This window comes from Lucilia sericata, unplaced genomic scaffold (genome assembly GCF_015586225.1).
Source record: "Lucilia sericata isolate MDLA Ls3-8-SP2 unplaced genomic scaffold, ASM1558622v1 Contig000402F_arrow, whole genome shotgun sequence".
NCBI lineage: Eukaryota > Metazoa > Arthropoda > Insecta > Diptera > Calliphoridae > Lucilia > Lucilia sericata.
In genome coordinates this window covers 65,001-81,323 of record NW_023994420.1, presented here as the reverse complement: position 1 = coordinate 81,323, position 16,323 = coordinate 65,001, and the positions used below count along the sequence as shown (strand labels likewise).

The 16,323-nt window shown below is 33.2% G+C and overlaps 1 protein-coding gene across 3 annotated transcripts in view; it reads left to right on the top strand.

The window, feature by feature from the left end:
- The first annotated feature begins 2,935 nt into the window (after positions 1-2,935).
- The window catches only part of LOC119604548, a 63,643-nt gene continuing 50,255 nt past the window's right edge, over positions 2,936-16,323 (top strand). Inside the window, exon 1 of one of the 3 annotated variants that reach the window (XM_037957224.1) lies at positions 2,936-4,402. In XM_037957224.1, coding sequence (XP_037813152.1) covers positions 3,922-4,402 — 481 coding nt within the window. In that variant the 5' untranslated portion in view covers positions 2,936-3,921. The remainder of the gene's footprint in view (positions 4,403-16,323) is intronic. The other 2 variants (XM_037957226.1, XM_037957227.1) reach the window with 2 other exon arrangements.

The window sequence follows — 16,323 nt, the reverse complement described above, 5'->3', positions numbered from 1 at the left end:
TTGAAAAATTTTATGTTGTAACTACAAAAAAATAATTTACAAAAAACAATATCGACTTTCATGTGGTTTCTGGCCTAAAATTCCTTTAGGTTTCTTAGTTTTGTGAATATGTTTCCTTTTAAGAATTATAGACTTCCTTAGGCACCATTTTGATTTCAGAGTTTTTTTTCCTTTAAAGTGTATAGAAAACCAAATTTATGTAAAAACGGAGCAGTGATAAAACGTTTTTTCTTGGTAAAGCCTTAAAGTATGCTTTATTTAAATTACAGTTATTGTTTTTTTCCCCTGTTTGTCCAGCAATGTAAAAACATTTATTTCTTCTCTCATAAAATAAGATAAAGTGTGTTTCTTTGTTACAGGATCATTACTTAAAATCAATAAACAAGTCAAATATTTAGGTAACGTGTATAATAAAATTTCGAAAAGCTTTATAAACCAGAAGAAGTCGTATATATTTTGTTGAAATTTTTATTACACAATATTTAAAGTTTACTTAAGGAAATTTTAACTGCGCAAAGTCAAACATAAAGAAATTGAAATTATATTTTAGTGCTACCTTTTTATAGTTCAATAAATTAAGGGGATTGCATGATAATATCCCATAGATAAGTCTGTAGTCTAGAGTATAGCATAGTCTATACTTTAGACTATAGATTAGTCTCAAGTCTGGACTATAGTCTAATTTATAGTATTGACTAGTCTGTATAATAGTCTAGTCTCGAGTCTGGACTATAGTATATTCTCTAGGATGGATTATAGTCAGGTCTGGACTGTTTTATAAAATGTGGACCATAATTTGTTCTATAGTCTGAGCTATAGTGTAGTCTTCTGTCTGAACTGCAGACTGGACTACAGTCTAGTCTGAAGACTTAACTATAGTCTAGTATGTATACTGGACTTAAGTCTAGTCTATAAGCTGGACTTTAGTCTAGCCTTTAAGCTGGACCTTAGTCTAGTCTAGTCTATATTATGGTTTAGAGTCTTTATAGTGTTTTCTATAGTCTGGACTAAAGTGTAGTCTATATGTTGGTCTATGGTTTAGACTACAGTCTTGCATTTAGCTTTGTCTATAGACCCCTTTGAATTCTGTACAACAGACCCGTTTATAATCTGGACTATGGATCAGTACAGTACAGAGAGACTAGTATATTATTAGTCTATAGTCTGGTGTGTAGTTTGAGCTATAGTGTAGTCTATAAACTGGAATATAGTCTAATCTAAATTCTGAACTATAGTCAAACATGGGCTACTGTTTACTCACTTGACTAGATTACAGCCTGTAGATTATACTACAGTCTAGTGAATAGTCTGATCTATAGTCTTTACTATAGTATTGACTATAGTATTGACTATAGTTTGGTTTATAGATTCTAGTGTAGTCTACATGTTGACCTATTGTCTAATCTATATTTGATACTACAGTCTAGGCAATAGCTTATAGTTCAAGCTTCATTGTAGTTTAGAGATTAGTTTATAGTCTGGACTATGAATCAGTCTAAACTAGACTACAAAACTATTAATACTTATATTATTTTAGTTAGTCTAGCCATTTCTTTTTCTGTCCTGTAGTCTAGACTAAACTGTATTGTCTTCTAGACTGGATTATAGTCTAGTCAGATCTACACTCTGAATTAAAATCTAGTATATAGTCCTGAGTAGAGTATAGACTATAGTGTTTACTGTAGTCTGAACTTATAGGACAGTCTATAGTCTGGACTCTAGCCAAGTCTATAGTCTGGACACTAGTCAAGTCTATAGTCTGGACACTAGCCAAGTCTATATGGTCTAGTCTATTGTCACCTGTATATTGCCTATTGTGCAATCTATAGTCTGAATTATAGTGTAGTCTATATGTTGGTCTATTGTCTAGTCTATGGTTTTGACTACAGTCTAGCATATACCTTTGACTATAGACCCTTTTCTATTCTGTACAATAGACCAGGTTATAGTCTAGACTATAAACAGAATAGTGCGATAAGTATATTATTAGTCTATAGTCTGGTCTATAGTTTGGGTTATAGTGTAGTATATAAACTGGGATTTAGTCTAGTCTATATTCTGAACTATAGTCTAACATGGACTATTATGTACTCTGTATACTGGATTACAGTCTAGTCTGTAGGTTAGACTATAGTCTAGTCAATAGTCTTGACTCTAGTCTGGTCAATAGTATTGACTATAAACTGGATTACAGTCTAGTCTGTAGGTTAGGCTATAGTCTAGTTAATAGTCTTGACTCTAGTCTGGTCTATAGTATGGACTATAGCCTGGTTTATAGTCTCGACTATGGATCAGTCTAAGATAGACTACAGAACTATTAATAGTTTTAGTTAGTCTAGCCTTTTTTCTGTCCTATAATCTGGATTAAACTGGATTGTGTTCTAGGCTGGATTATAGTCTAGTCTACACTCTGAATTATAATCTAGTATATAGTGCGGACTAGAGTTAAGACTATAGTTCTGACTATAGTGTTTTCTGTAGTCTGGACTTATAGGACAGTCTATAGTATGGAATCTAGCAAGTGTATGGTATTTTCTATTGTGGACTGAAGCCAAGTCTATAGTCTTTACTATAGTATGATGTCCAGTGTAATCTATAGACTGGACTAAACATTTCGATACAATAGTCTTATATGTATACATATGAATTTACATATGTACATATGTAAATTCCCTCATATCAGCTTGAAGTCCTTCCTGTTGTGTTATTTATTAAATTAAATTCTCATACAAAACATTCTACATTTAAAGGAATATTTCCCATTTTAAATCAGTGTTTAAAAATTATTAAAAAAAATACAAAACAACCTAAATGCTTTTATCCTCTTAAAAGAAAAGAAAAAGGAAATTTAAGAAAATATTTTCCTTAAAAAAAAACCAACTCTAAATATTTCTTTTAGAAAAATAATCCTACAATAATCAAAATACAAAAACCAAATATAAAAATAATTGTTGAAAAAAAAAAGAAATAAATAAACTTATATATTTTGAAAAACTAAAAACTTATTTAACAGATTTTTAAAACAAAAGAATAATAAAAAATCAATTATATTTATGATAATGGTATTTAAATGTACAAAATAAATTGATAAATTAAATATTAACTATATATGGAAAATTAAAACAAAAAAAAAAAACAAGAATAATTTGCAACAAAAGTGCTTCTACATTATTTATATATAAAAACCTACAACTATACAGTAACATTTATATAAAATATATATTTAAATAAAAGTTGATTTTAAATATTTATAAACTGTTAATAGAATTACAGCGTACAAAAAAGCTAACAACAAAATTACAGCTTTTTTTCCATTTTTAGTAGAAATAACAGCAACAAAAAAACTGCAAAAGTTAATTTACTCAAATAAATACAATTGTGGTTTTAAATATTCTACAAAAAAAAATCAAATAAAATATAAAACAAAAAAAACCTAAAATTACTAAAATAAATTAAATCCTATTTAAATAATAAAAATAATTAAAATTAAACAAAAAAAAAAAAACAATATTATTATAAATTATAATTAATTATATAAATAAAACAATATTTACAAACAAACTACAACAAAATAAATAAATATAAAACTAATAAGCTTCCACACGCATACACTCAAATTAACTAATATAAATGTTTTAAAAATTATTACTAAATATAAAAGAATATAAATGAATAACAAAAACCAAAAAAAAAAATCAAATACAAAAATTATAAACAATTAAAGTTACTATTTTATGAAAAAAATATCAAAAAATATTATTAAAATAAAATCAAATAGTAGAAGAACCTAAATATCAAAAACAACTATTTTTGTGTCAATATTTTATTCCAAATCTAAGCAAAGATCTTAAAAAAGACATAAAAATAAATAAATAAAAAAAATATATATATATTTTTTAAAACTAATATATTTTAAACTAAATGTTACACTATCAGCAAAACGAACAATATCCACAATTGTTACCCTCAAATCGACAACAACAACAACAGCAGCAGCAACAAGTTCCAGTTTTAAAAGTCTATTATTTACGTTTAAATTCTAAAGAAGACGGCTCTAAGGCAGCCGCCTGTCTATTCGACAACAACAATAGCAGCAGCAACAGTAGTCGAAATACGAATACAACAATGAAAACTTTAGCACCCAATATACGACGGCGACGTCGTTGTGATCGTCATCATTTAGAATTATATCATGGTGGTGAGGGTGGCCATAAGGCTTCTTCCTCATCGACTTCATCACCCACCACGGAATTTCCTCCAAAATCAAAATCGGCTTCAACATCACCTATTAGTGATTTGGGTATACCGGCTCCACCCATTACACCGCCGCCCGCTTTCCTTTCGGAAGGCTATCGACGTTCGACCACACCCAGCAAGAGTGCAGCAGTTAAGAGGTCTTTAGGTGAGAAGAATGAAATGAAATCTTTATTACGAAATCGTTTTATAGACTGGAATTACAAAATCCGATCAGATAAGAGGAACTATAGATCATTCTATAGTGTGGAGAATAGATTTGTCTATAGTCTGGCCTACAGATGAGTCTATAGCATGGACTAGATCAATATGCTGGATTATGGGACAACAATCTGTATTACAGATCTGTCTATAGTTTGGCTATAGTCCGCACTATAGATCAGTATCTGTATCTGGACTATAGATCTTAAATCTGGCCTATAGAAGAATTTATGGACATTAGTATTGCTCAATCTGATGTCTAAACAATAGGCCCACATTTCTAAACTATATACTACATTCTGCACAATAATTAGTTTATTGTCTCTAGTCCATACTATAGATCAATCTATTCTTAAGACTATACGTCAGTCTACACTTTACTTAAGATGAGCCTATATTCCGGACATTGATCAGTGTTTAGACTAAGGACTAGTTTAGTCCACAATTTTAACAAACGATCAGTCTATAGTCTGAACTTTATATCAGTCTATAATCTAGACTTTAAATATGTATATAGTCTGGACTAAATACCTTTAGATCAGTCTATAGTTAGTCTATATTCGGGACTATAGATCAGTCTATATTCGGGACTATAGATCAGTCTATAGTCTGGACTATAGAGCAGTCTATAGTCTGGACTATAGAGCAATCTATAGTCTGGACTATAGATCAGTCTATAGTCTGGACTATAGATTAGTCTATAGTCTGGACTATAGATTAGTCTATAGTCTGGACTATAGATTAGTCTATAGTCTGGACTATAGATTAGTCTATAGTCTGGACTATAGATTAGTCTATAGTCTGGACTATAGATTAGTCTATAGTCTGGACTATAGATTAGTCTATAGTCTGGACTATAGATTAGTCTATAGTCTGGACTATAGATTAGTCTATAGTCTGGACTATAGATTAGTCTATAGTCTGGACTATAGATTAGTCTATAGTCTGGACTATAGATTAGTCTATAGTCTGGACTATAGATTAGTCTATAGTCTGGACTATAGATTAGTCTATAGTCTGGACTATAGATTAGTCTATAGTCTGGACTATAGATTAGTCTATAGTCTGGACTATAGATTAGTCTATAGTCTGGACTATAGATTAGTCTATAGTCTGGACTATAGATTAGTCTATAGTCTGGACTATAGATTAGTCTATAGTGTGGACTATAGATCAATCTATAGTCTGGAGTATAGATCAATCTATAGTCCAGACTATAGACTATAGATCAATCTATAGTCTGGAGTATAGATTAGTCTATAGTCTGGACTATAGATTAGTCTATAGCTTGGACTATAGATCAATTTATAGTCTGGACTATAGATCAATCTATAGTCTGGACTATAGATCAATCTATAGTCTGGACTATAGATCAATCTATAGTCTGGACTATAGATCAATCTATAGTCTGGACTATAGATCAATCTATAGTCTGGACTATAGATCAATCTATAGTCTGGACTATAGATCAATCTATAGTCTGGACTATAGATCAATCTATAGTCTGGACTATAGATCAATCTATAGTCTGGACTTTAGATCAATCTATAGTCTGGACTATAGATCAATCTATAGTCTGGACTATAGATCAATCTATAGTCTGGACTATAGATCAATCTATAGTCTGGACTATAGATCAATCTATAGTCTGGACTATAGATCAATCTATAGTCTGGACTATAGATCAATCTATAGTCTGGACTATAGATCAATCTATAGTCTGGACTATAGATCAATCTATAGTCTGGACTATAGATCAGTCTATAGTCTGGACTATAGATCAGTCTATAGTCTGGACTATAGATCAATCTATAGTCTGGACTATAGATCAATCTATAGTCTGGACTATAGATCAATCTATAGTCTGGACTATAGATCAATCTATAGTCTGGACTATAGATCAATCTATAGTCTGGACTATAGATCAATCTATAGTCTGGACTATAGATCAATCTATAGTCTGGACTATAGATCAATCTATAGTCTGGACTATAGATCAATCTATAGTCTGGACTATAGATCAATCTATAGTCTGGACTATAGATCAATCTATAGTCTGGACTATAGATCAATCTAAAGTCTGGACTATAGATCAAATTAAAGTCTGGACTATAGATCATTCTAAAGTCTGGACTATAGATCAATCTAAAGTCTGGACTATAGATCAGTCTATAGTCTGGACTATAGATCAGTCTATAGTTTGGACTATAGATCAGTCAATAGTCTGGTCTATAGATCACTCTATAGCCTGGACTATAGATCAGTCTATAGTTTGGACTATAGATCAGTCTATAGTCTGGACTATAGATCAATCTATAGTCTGGACTATAGATCAATCTATAGTTTGGACGATAGATTAGTCTATAGTTTGGACTGTAGATCAGTCTATAGTTTAGACTGTGGATCGGTCTATAGGCTGGACTATAGATCAGTCTATAGTCTGGACTATAGATCAGTCTATAGTCTGGACTATAGATCAGTCTATAGTTTGGACTGAGGATCAGTCTAAAGTCTGGACTATAGATCAGTCTATAGACTCGACTATAGATCAGTCTATTGTCTTTATTGATTTACTATTTAAAGTCTGAACTCTGTCTCACTCTTTATTGTTCATCCTCTCAGCTGGAGATTTTACAATAGTGTATTTGTTTAATCAAAACTGCTCCTACGTAAATGTATAAGAACTCCATATTCACTTGCCTTTTGCAGCTGTATCAATATTAAAATCTTTCAAACTGTTATTGGCAATACAAAAACAGCATGTTGTCAATTGTCAATAGCATCAAAAACTCTACAACAATTACTTGACAACCTGCTGACAGTTGACATTTGTAATTAATTCTGATAGGTGTCGTCCAAAATTTTACATAACCTCTACGCAACAAGTATAATTTCGCTTTTGTAAAATTGATTAGATGTATGACATCAATCATTTAAACTTTTTTTCAGTAAAATTTTGATACCTATAATTTCTATCCTCATTGCTGTGCTACTCACAAATCAATTATGACTTTTTCTTGACAAGTTTTATGAGTTTTTTTTTTCCATATTAAATAAAAAACCCAAAAAAATAACGAAAAAAACATAGTATATTTGAAATAATAATGAATGACATTTATTGTTAACATCATCATCGTTTGACAACTTTGTAATACATTTTATACAAAATGTTTTGGTACCCATATGTGTATGCTACACATTTTTTTTACAATATTTCAATTATTTTTCTTTGCTGATGTTGTTGTATACTCTACAAACTGTTACTTTTAAATTGTTTTGTATAGTATTTACTAACGGGATGCTGGAACAATAGCAGGGTTTCTAAATTATAAAGGCAATAATAGTTAGAAAGTCCATGGTCCTTCGAGCCAACTAATGTTGAATGTTACCAAAGAAAAATAACAAAATAGTCATTAATATAAATAATAAGTAAAACATATTTATTAGCGTTTGGTACTGCCCTAATAACCATATGTATCTTTTGATAACTATATATTTATTTTGTACATGTAGCCTAAAGTTATGCTTCAGTTGTCAACCAGTTTGTGCATAAAATTTTTTTGTTACGACTTGCTTTGTTCTTTCAAAAAAAGGAAAACTTATTGATTTTTTTTTGCTATTGTTGATCAAGTTAAATGTTTACAGCATCAATCATATACAGTTTTGGATGTACAGTTAGTTGTTGTGTTATTTGAGCAAAAAGAATATACATATACAATTTGTATTGCATACTTTTTAGCTGTTTGTTTTTTTTTTTAATACAATTTCTGCCTAATTGTGGTTATAAAAAACTCAAAATTTTTTACCAAACAATTTTTTAATTGATTTACAGTTTGATAGAGATATCGTTAAGTAATTTTAAGCTAGTTTTAGTTAAAGCCTAAGAATAGGCAATATTTGTGTTATGTTTTAAATATAAAGGTTTTATTAAAATCCTAAAAAAATTGTCTAAAAAATTCTCATTTAAAACTTTTTACCAGCAAAAATAGATGTATTTTTAATTGCCCTTTTAAAACAATTTTTTCCTCAAATTGATCTCTTTTTTTACTATAATATTGTTGCCATTTTATTTATTTTCTATTTGTTAGATTTAATAACAATTAGTTCTTATTTTTATATTTAAACAATTTTTATACAAACAACACTCACTCTATTAAATTAGTTTATTTCTATTCTATTCAAACATTTGTTTTGCAACCATTTTATTGCTGTTATGGCTCTTGCAACAATAAAATAGAATTTTATTGAATCATTGCGCCTGCTGGTATGCTAAACAAATTTTATTTCTATTGTATTTCTATCGACAAAATAGTTTTTTAATATAAATAAAACATGTTGTTAGAGAAATGGCTTTTGTTTTAATTAAAATTTCATCTAAAAAAAGAAAAATCTTTGAAAGATTGCCTTCAATGTTTCACAAATAAAATATTTAAATTCAAATGTTATAATAAACAAATTTAAAGCATAATTTAAGGTGATTTTTTAGGTAAAATATCATTTGGGGAAATTTATAGTCTACTTTTAGGAGGTAAGGTTAAGAGTTTTCGCAGTATTTTTAAAGGTATTGATTAGCTTAGGTAGTATTACAAGTGGCCAGGAAATTCAGCATATTTTTAGGAGTTTTTCTACTTTTTTTGTAGTGCAGACCTTGCGTTATTAATCGTCTACTATGTGTGTTAGAATACTTATTCTGGAAAACATCTTAGATTGCGGTATCCGAAATAGGATGGATGCGTTACTAGCCTCAGAAGATTGTCACAACCTTTGGAAACTGTTATAGCTAATAATGGCCATAAACGTTTCTAAGTAAAAGCTAAACATTTTGTATTTGTAAATAATTACAGCATACTTTAAGGCATTAAAAGTTTTTTATAACTAACAGACTACTTAATAATTAGAGTTTCTCATTGTTGTCCCCTATATCAGTCTCTTTAACATATTGTTGTTTATTATTTATTCGTTTCGCATTTGTAAGTTTTTGCTTGAAAACACCAACTTAAAATATCTATAGCATAACTTTAGGCAAAATTTCTTATTAAAGTTTTTTTTTTTGCATAAAAGTTTTAAAACAAAATATTAGTCGTCTTGTTGGCGCATTAGTTTGTCTACAACATCATTAAAGAAACAAAATTCAACGAAAGAAAAAAGATAAATATTTATGATAAAATTAAAAGAAGACAAAGGAGATGAGAAAAGTATTCAGAGGTGGATAGAAACTATTTGAATGGCTTTAATTGCTAAAAAAACATTTACAGTAATTTTCTGCAAAATTATGTGGAACATTAAAGATCTATATAGTGGCGTCCGGTAGGTCAGTGGCTATCTATCTATCTATCTATCTATCTATCTATCTATCTATCTATCTATCTATCTATCTATCTATCTATCTATCTATCTATCTATCTATCTATCTATCTATCTATCTATCTATCTATCTATCTATCTATCTATCTATCTATCTATCTATCTATCTATCTATCTATCTATCTATCTATCTATCTATCTATCTATCTATCTATCTATCTATCTATCTATCTATCTATCTATCTAGACTTATTATTACCTTCCTTTATTACTTTTTTTCCTTTATTAAATAACTGGATAATAATAAGCCTTAAGATAGGCAATTGTTGCATAAGACTAAGATCTATTAATTTTGTAATAAATAACCTTAAACACCCAACAATACTGAAAACACACTAATTACCCCCAATGTAGGCAATAATGTTCTGTCTATTGGCCACATTTGTGGTAATAACAATTATCAAATTTTGTACATGGTTAATTTCATTTTCTTTTACTAAATAATTCATTGAAAAACCATTTTAAAATGAAATTTTTTCATCTAGACAAAATAATCTACACAATCTATTCATTTAACTATTTTAAACGACAAAATTTAACAAGCAATTAGCCTTAAGGTATGCTATAAATATTATCATAACGACAAGAATTTACAATTAATTTAAATGAAGTGTTTAACAATAGAAATAATCTTTACAAAATTAGACAGACACCCAATAACAAAAATTTAAGAAACTAATAATGTTATAATAGTAAAAAAGTGTGAAGACAAAGTTAAAATGCCTTAAACTATGCTAAGATTTATAGTATTCAAGGAAACGTTAGTACATATAGATGAAAGATTTAATGACAATTAAATAATAATTAAATAAAAATTTGAGTTAAATTAGAAAATTTTGGTAAAATGCTACTAATTAGGCAGGGATGTATGATTATAGGAAATACTGTTTACGAATTTTGTTTTTTTGGAGCAAATCCCTAAGATACCACTTTATATTTTAAAAAGGTTTGAAGAAAATTTTTGTGGTAAAAGAATTTAAGACCGTTTTTACTTACATATGTTTCAGTTTTGGTTAAAAGTACAGAATATTTATATATGTGTGCAGCTAAAAGTATGTTTTACCATGGAAATCATTGCTATAGCTTTTATAAAGCTTATCATGTGAAAATATTTTTTCTTTACATATTTTGAGGTTTCTTTGATATTTCTTTAGCTTACGTTTGTTTTTTTAAATATCTAAGGTTTTTCTCATAAATTTATTGATTTTAAAAAATTTCTAATGAAAACCGCCTGGAAGTATGCCAAATATTAAACGAAATTTGTAAGTAAGAGTTGATTGAATTAAATTTTATTTTACTTCCTACCAAATACGACTAGAAACTGAATTGCTTGCTTATAAAATAGTATTTTCCTGTTTCAGCAAAAATTACCTATAGTCTACATTTAGGCCTAAATTTAATTGACTTTAGTTATAAACAAATTTTAACTTCCACGAACTTTTTTAACTTTTTCAACTGTTATGAATTTGAGATTATTTTTTTCCAATTTAAAGCAAAATACACAGAGAATAATTAACTGTATTTATTTTCCTAGAAAATATTCAAAATAAAGTAATTAAACTACTATGAAGTTGTAACTATTTCCATTTCTATGCTTTTAAAGCAAAAATCAAAGTCTAAAGGCTTTATGTCAATGGCATCGATTTTTAGTTTTTAACAAGGAATAATTTTATATTCCAGGAAATATTTAACAGTTATTGCAAAAGAAAATTTAAAATATTTAAGTTTTTCTATAGCATATTTTTTAGCGCTATAGCAACCATTATAAATATTTTTATAGCATATGCTTCAAAAATAGAGTAGAAAATAATTTTTAAACTATAATAGGATTTATTTTGTTTACAAAAATTTAACATACAATATGTGAAAGGCTTCTTTAGTTAAAAGTCTTTATATGAAGCATACTTTTAGGAAGAAAATAATAAGGATTCTGTTAGTAGAGAGAAAACGAGAAATACTTGAGAAAAAGAAACTGGTTGCTAATAGTGAATAACTAACTTTAAATGATTTAATTTAAGAAATATTAAAAATATTTATTTAAATATGAAAATTTATTCCAAGAAAATGTTTTCTTGAAAAACAAACCAAATTTCTAGAAAATAAAGATAAACTATGAAAAATTTTCTAAAAGTTTTCTTTTAAATAATCAATGCTTCCCATAACTAATACTAAATTCTTTGCTAATTCATTTATTTATGCAAATATTTAATTATTTATCTATTTATTCAAAAAAAACATTACTTTCATTCTTATTTTTTCTCTACAACTTTGTAGTCAATTTTCTCAGAAATTCAAGCCTTTTTTAAAAAAAGTTTTATCCAAACTTTGTTTTTCCCTTAATCTCATTTTCAAATTGAAATCTGCTATAATATAATATATTTTTAAAAGATAAACTGTATTTGTTGATTTTATATTTGCACAAAAGTTATAATTTCAATTTGATATGTTTTTTTAAGCCAAAAAAAAAGAACACAAAACTTTCTCTCAAAAAACTCGAACAAACAAAAAGGGAGGCGAAGGCGGGGAAGCAACAAAGAAAGAGGGGAAGAAAAGAGGCAAAGGACAGAAAAGCAAGGGAGAGACGGAAGAAGAGGAGGGGGGGAAACAAAAGGGGGGGAGGAAAGGGCAAACGAAACCAAGGGAGGGGAGGAAGAAACGGCAGAAAGAAGAGGCGGGCAAGAGCGGAGCAAGGGGCAAGGAGCGCGAGGAGAGAGAGCGAGAGCGAGCGAGCGAGAGAGCGAGCGAGCGAGCGAGAGCGAGCGAGCGAGCGAGCGAGCGAGCGAGAGAGCGAGCGAGCGAGCGAGCGAGCGAGAGAGCGAGCGAGCGAGCGAGCGAGCGAGCGAGCGAGCGAGCGAGCGAGCGAGAGAGCGAGCGAGCGAGCGAGCGAGCGAGCGAGCGAGCGAGCGAGCGAGCGAGCGAGCGAGCGAGAGAGCGAGCGAGCGAGCGAGCGAGCGAGCGAGCGAGCGAGCGAGCGAGCGAGCGAGCGAGCGAGCGAGCGAGCGAGCGAGCGAGCGAGCGAGCGAGCGAGCGAGCGAGCGAGGAGAGCGAGCAGCGAGCAAGCGAGCAGCGAGCAAGCGAGCGAGCGAGCGAGCGAGCGAGCGAGCGAGCGAGCGAGCGAGCGAGCGAGCGAGCGAGAGAGAGCGAGCGAGCGAGCGAGCGAGCGAGAGCGAGCGAGCGAGCGAGCGAGAGAGCGACGAGCGAGCGAGCGAGCAGCGAGAGCGAGCGAGCGAGCGAGCGAGCGAGCGAGCGAGCGAGCGAGCGAGAGCGAGCGAGCGAGCGAGCGAGCGAGCGAGCGAGCGAGCGAGCGAGCGAGCGAGCGAGCGAGCGAGCGAGCGAGCGAGCGAGCGAGCGAGCGAGCGAGCGAGCGAGCGAGCGAGCGAGCGAGCGAGCGAGCGAGCGAGCGAGCAGGAGCGAGCGAGCGAGCGAGCGAGCGAGCGAGCGAGGCGAGCGAGCGAGCGAGCGAGCGAGCGAGCGAGCGAGCGAGCGAGCGAGCGAGCGAGCGAGCGAGCGAGCGAGCGAGCGAGCGAGCGAGCGAGCGAGCGAGCGAGCGAGCGAGCGAGCGAGCGAGCGAGCGAGCGAGCGAGCGAGCGAGCGAGCGAGCGAGCGAGCGAGCGAGCGAGCGAGCGAGCGAGCGAGCGAGCGAGCTAGCGGCGAGCGAGCGAGCGAGCGAGCGAGCGAGCGAGCGAGCGAGCGAGCGAGAGCGAGCGAGCGAGCGAGCGAGAGCGAGCGAGCGAGCGAGAGAGCGAGCGAGCGAGCGAGGAGCGAGCGAGCGAGCGAGCGAGCGAGCGAGCGAGCGAGCGAGCGAGCGAGCGAGCGAGCGAGCGAGCGAGCGAGCGAGCGAGCAGCGAGCGAGCGAGCGAGCAGCGAGCGAGCGAGGAGCGAGCGAGCGAGCGAGCGAGCGAGCGAGCGAGCGAGCGAGCGAGCGAGCGAGCGAGCGAGCGAGCGAGCGAGCGAGCGAGCGAGCGAGCGAGCGAGCGAGCGAGCGACGAGCGAGCGAGCGAGAGCGAGCGAGCGAGGAGCGAGCGATGCGAGCGAGCGAGCGAGCGAGCGAGCGAGCGAGCAGCGAGGCGAGGAGCGAGCGAGCGAGCGAGCGAGCGAGCGAGCGAGCGAGCGAGCGAGCGAGCGAGCGAGCGAGCGAGGAGCAAGCGAGCTAGCGAGCGAGCGAGCTAGCGAGCGAGCGAGCGAGCGAGCGAGCGATCGAGCGAGCGAGCGAGCGACCGAGCGACCGAGCGAGCGAGCGAGCGAGGCGAGCGAGCGAGCGAGCGAGCGAGCGAGCGAGCGAGCTAGCGAGCGAGCGAGCGAGCGAGCTAGCGAGGAGCGAGCGAGCGAGCGAGCGAGCGAGCGAGCGAGCGAGCGAGCGACGAGCAGCGAGCGAGCGAGCAGCGAGCGAGCGAGCGAGCGAGCGAGCGAGCGAGCGAGCGAGCGAGCGAGCGAGCGAGCGAGCAGCGAGCGAGCGAGCGAGCGAGCGAGCGAGCAGCGAGCGAGACGAGCGAGCGAGCGAGCGAGCGAGCGAGACCGAGCAGCGAGCATCGAGCGAGCGAGCGAGCGAGCGAGCGAGCGAGCGAGCGATCTAGATCGAGCGAGCTAGCGAGATCTATCGATAGATCGATGCGAGATCTATCGATATCGATCTATCTATCGAGCGATCTATCTATCTATATCTATCTACCGATCGATCTATAGCTATCTATCATCTATCTATCTATATCTATCTATTCTAAAGTATAGTGTGTAACTTTATTTTATATTCATAAAAATTTTTGTTTTGTAAAATTCTTAAAATTCGCTTAACATGACAGAAAATAATATTATGAAAATAAATTACTTTGGGTGTGGTATTAAAATAGTTGTATAGAAATTTACATAAATTTAAAAAGTTTGTTTTCCTATTTGTTGCTATTACTATTGGTTTAAACAAAGTCTAATAGATATTTTCGTAAAATACAACATTTTAATTTTTTTTAGCAACTAAAAATATGCTATAGATTTCATAGAAATGTAAATATTAAATAATCCTCTTAGAAAAAATGTATAATAAAGCTGTAAAATGGACAACAAATTTATTGATATTGGTTTTAGAATTTAAGCGGTTTAAGGTAGTATGTTGTTTAATTGAAATTTAATTAATATTTTATCAAAAATTTATAATGAATATTGTTCTTAAATTTAAAAGTTTTAATAATACTTTAAACGTATTTATTTGCTCTATTAAAATTCCACTATGCAATAAATTTAAATTGAATTTCTGATATAACAATTTTTCCTACCTCTAATACTCTTTTACACCTTGTGAAATGCAACACGAGTTCGAAAAAAAATACATATAAATTTTTCAATTTCATTTAATTTTCGATTTCCTGGTAGAAATTCACATTCATAGTAAACTCTTCTTTTTTATGCAATTTCATTTCTAAGGTACATACTTCTGGTTTAAATTATCCTGGTTGCATTTTGGTCTTCGTTGTTTGTCATATATATATATATATTTCTCAGTCAACAAGTTCTTTCGTTTCATATCATAAAGTTATTGATATGAAGAGAAAATATGGGGCGGGGGGGTTGTAAAAAGTATTGAATAAAAATAAATAAAAAACAGCAACGAGCATCTCAGCATCAAGGATATCAATCAAAGATATTAAATTTACTAAGTAAATAGCTTTATATATTTACTTTGATATTGTATGGATGTGTGTATGTGGTGTCACACATACACATTTATTTTCTTTTTTACTGTATGTTTTTCTCTTATGTACATACGATTTATTTAATAGAAATATTCTTTGATAGTTTTTTATTTTTCATATTTCTTTATATCATTTCATTTCTGTTCAAAGAAAACTCAACACACAATTTAATCAATATGTTGGCAATATAATATTTCCATAAAATAAATAAATAAATATTTTTAAGAAACTCTTTTTTGCTTTTTTCTTTAAAAAATATTAAAAGAAATCTTTAATAGGAAAATTAAACTGTAGTCTGAAGCTAATCTAATATATCTAGAGATAGATTTCACTAAGCCATTCTTATCCGATGCATATTATAGTTTATAGTTTTAATAAAATTAATTTATATTGTTATCAACTATTAAGTTTATCAATTTCAATTAATTACTAAATCGTCTACACCTAAAAGTATGCTTTACATAGCTGCTTCATTAATGTATCAATAAATATACAACACTTTTGACAACATTAAAAGGTTTGAAATATCCTAATAGTTTAATATGTTAACACCAATGCTTTAAATTATTGCTGTATTAGTGCATCTATAAACTTATTTACAATTAATTTGTAATTTTCTTAACCCTGGCCTTTACTGATAAGTTTTATAATATACGATTTGTAAACTTTTTCTCACCTCTCTTAAGTAACCCTAAACCATAAGCAGATTTTAATATGATCCTTAGAAATTCTTATTAAATTTCAAGGCTATAAAAACAGCAAAAATATCATTAACATATTTCTTATAAATGTGTAAATAAACAATAATAATAAAAAATCA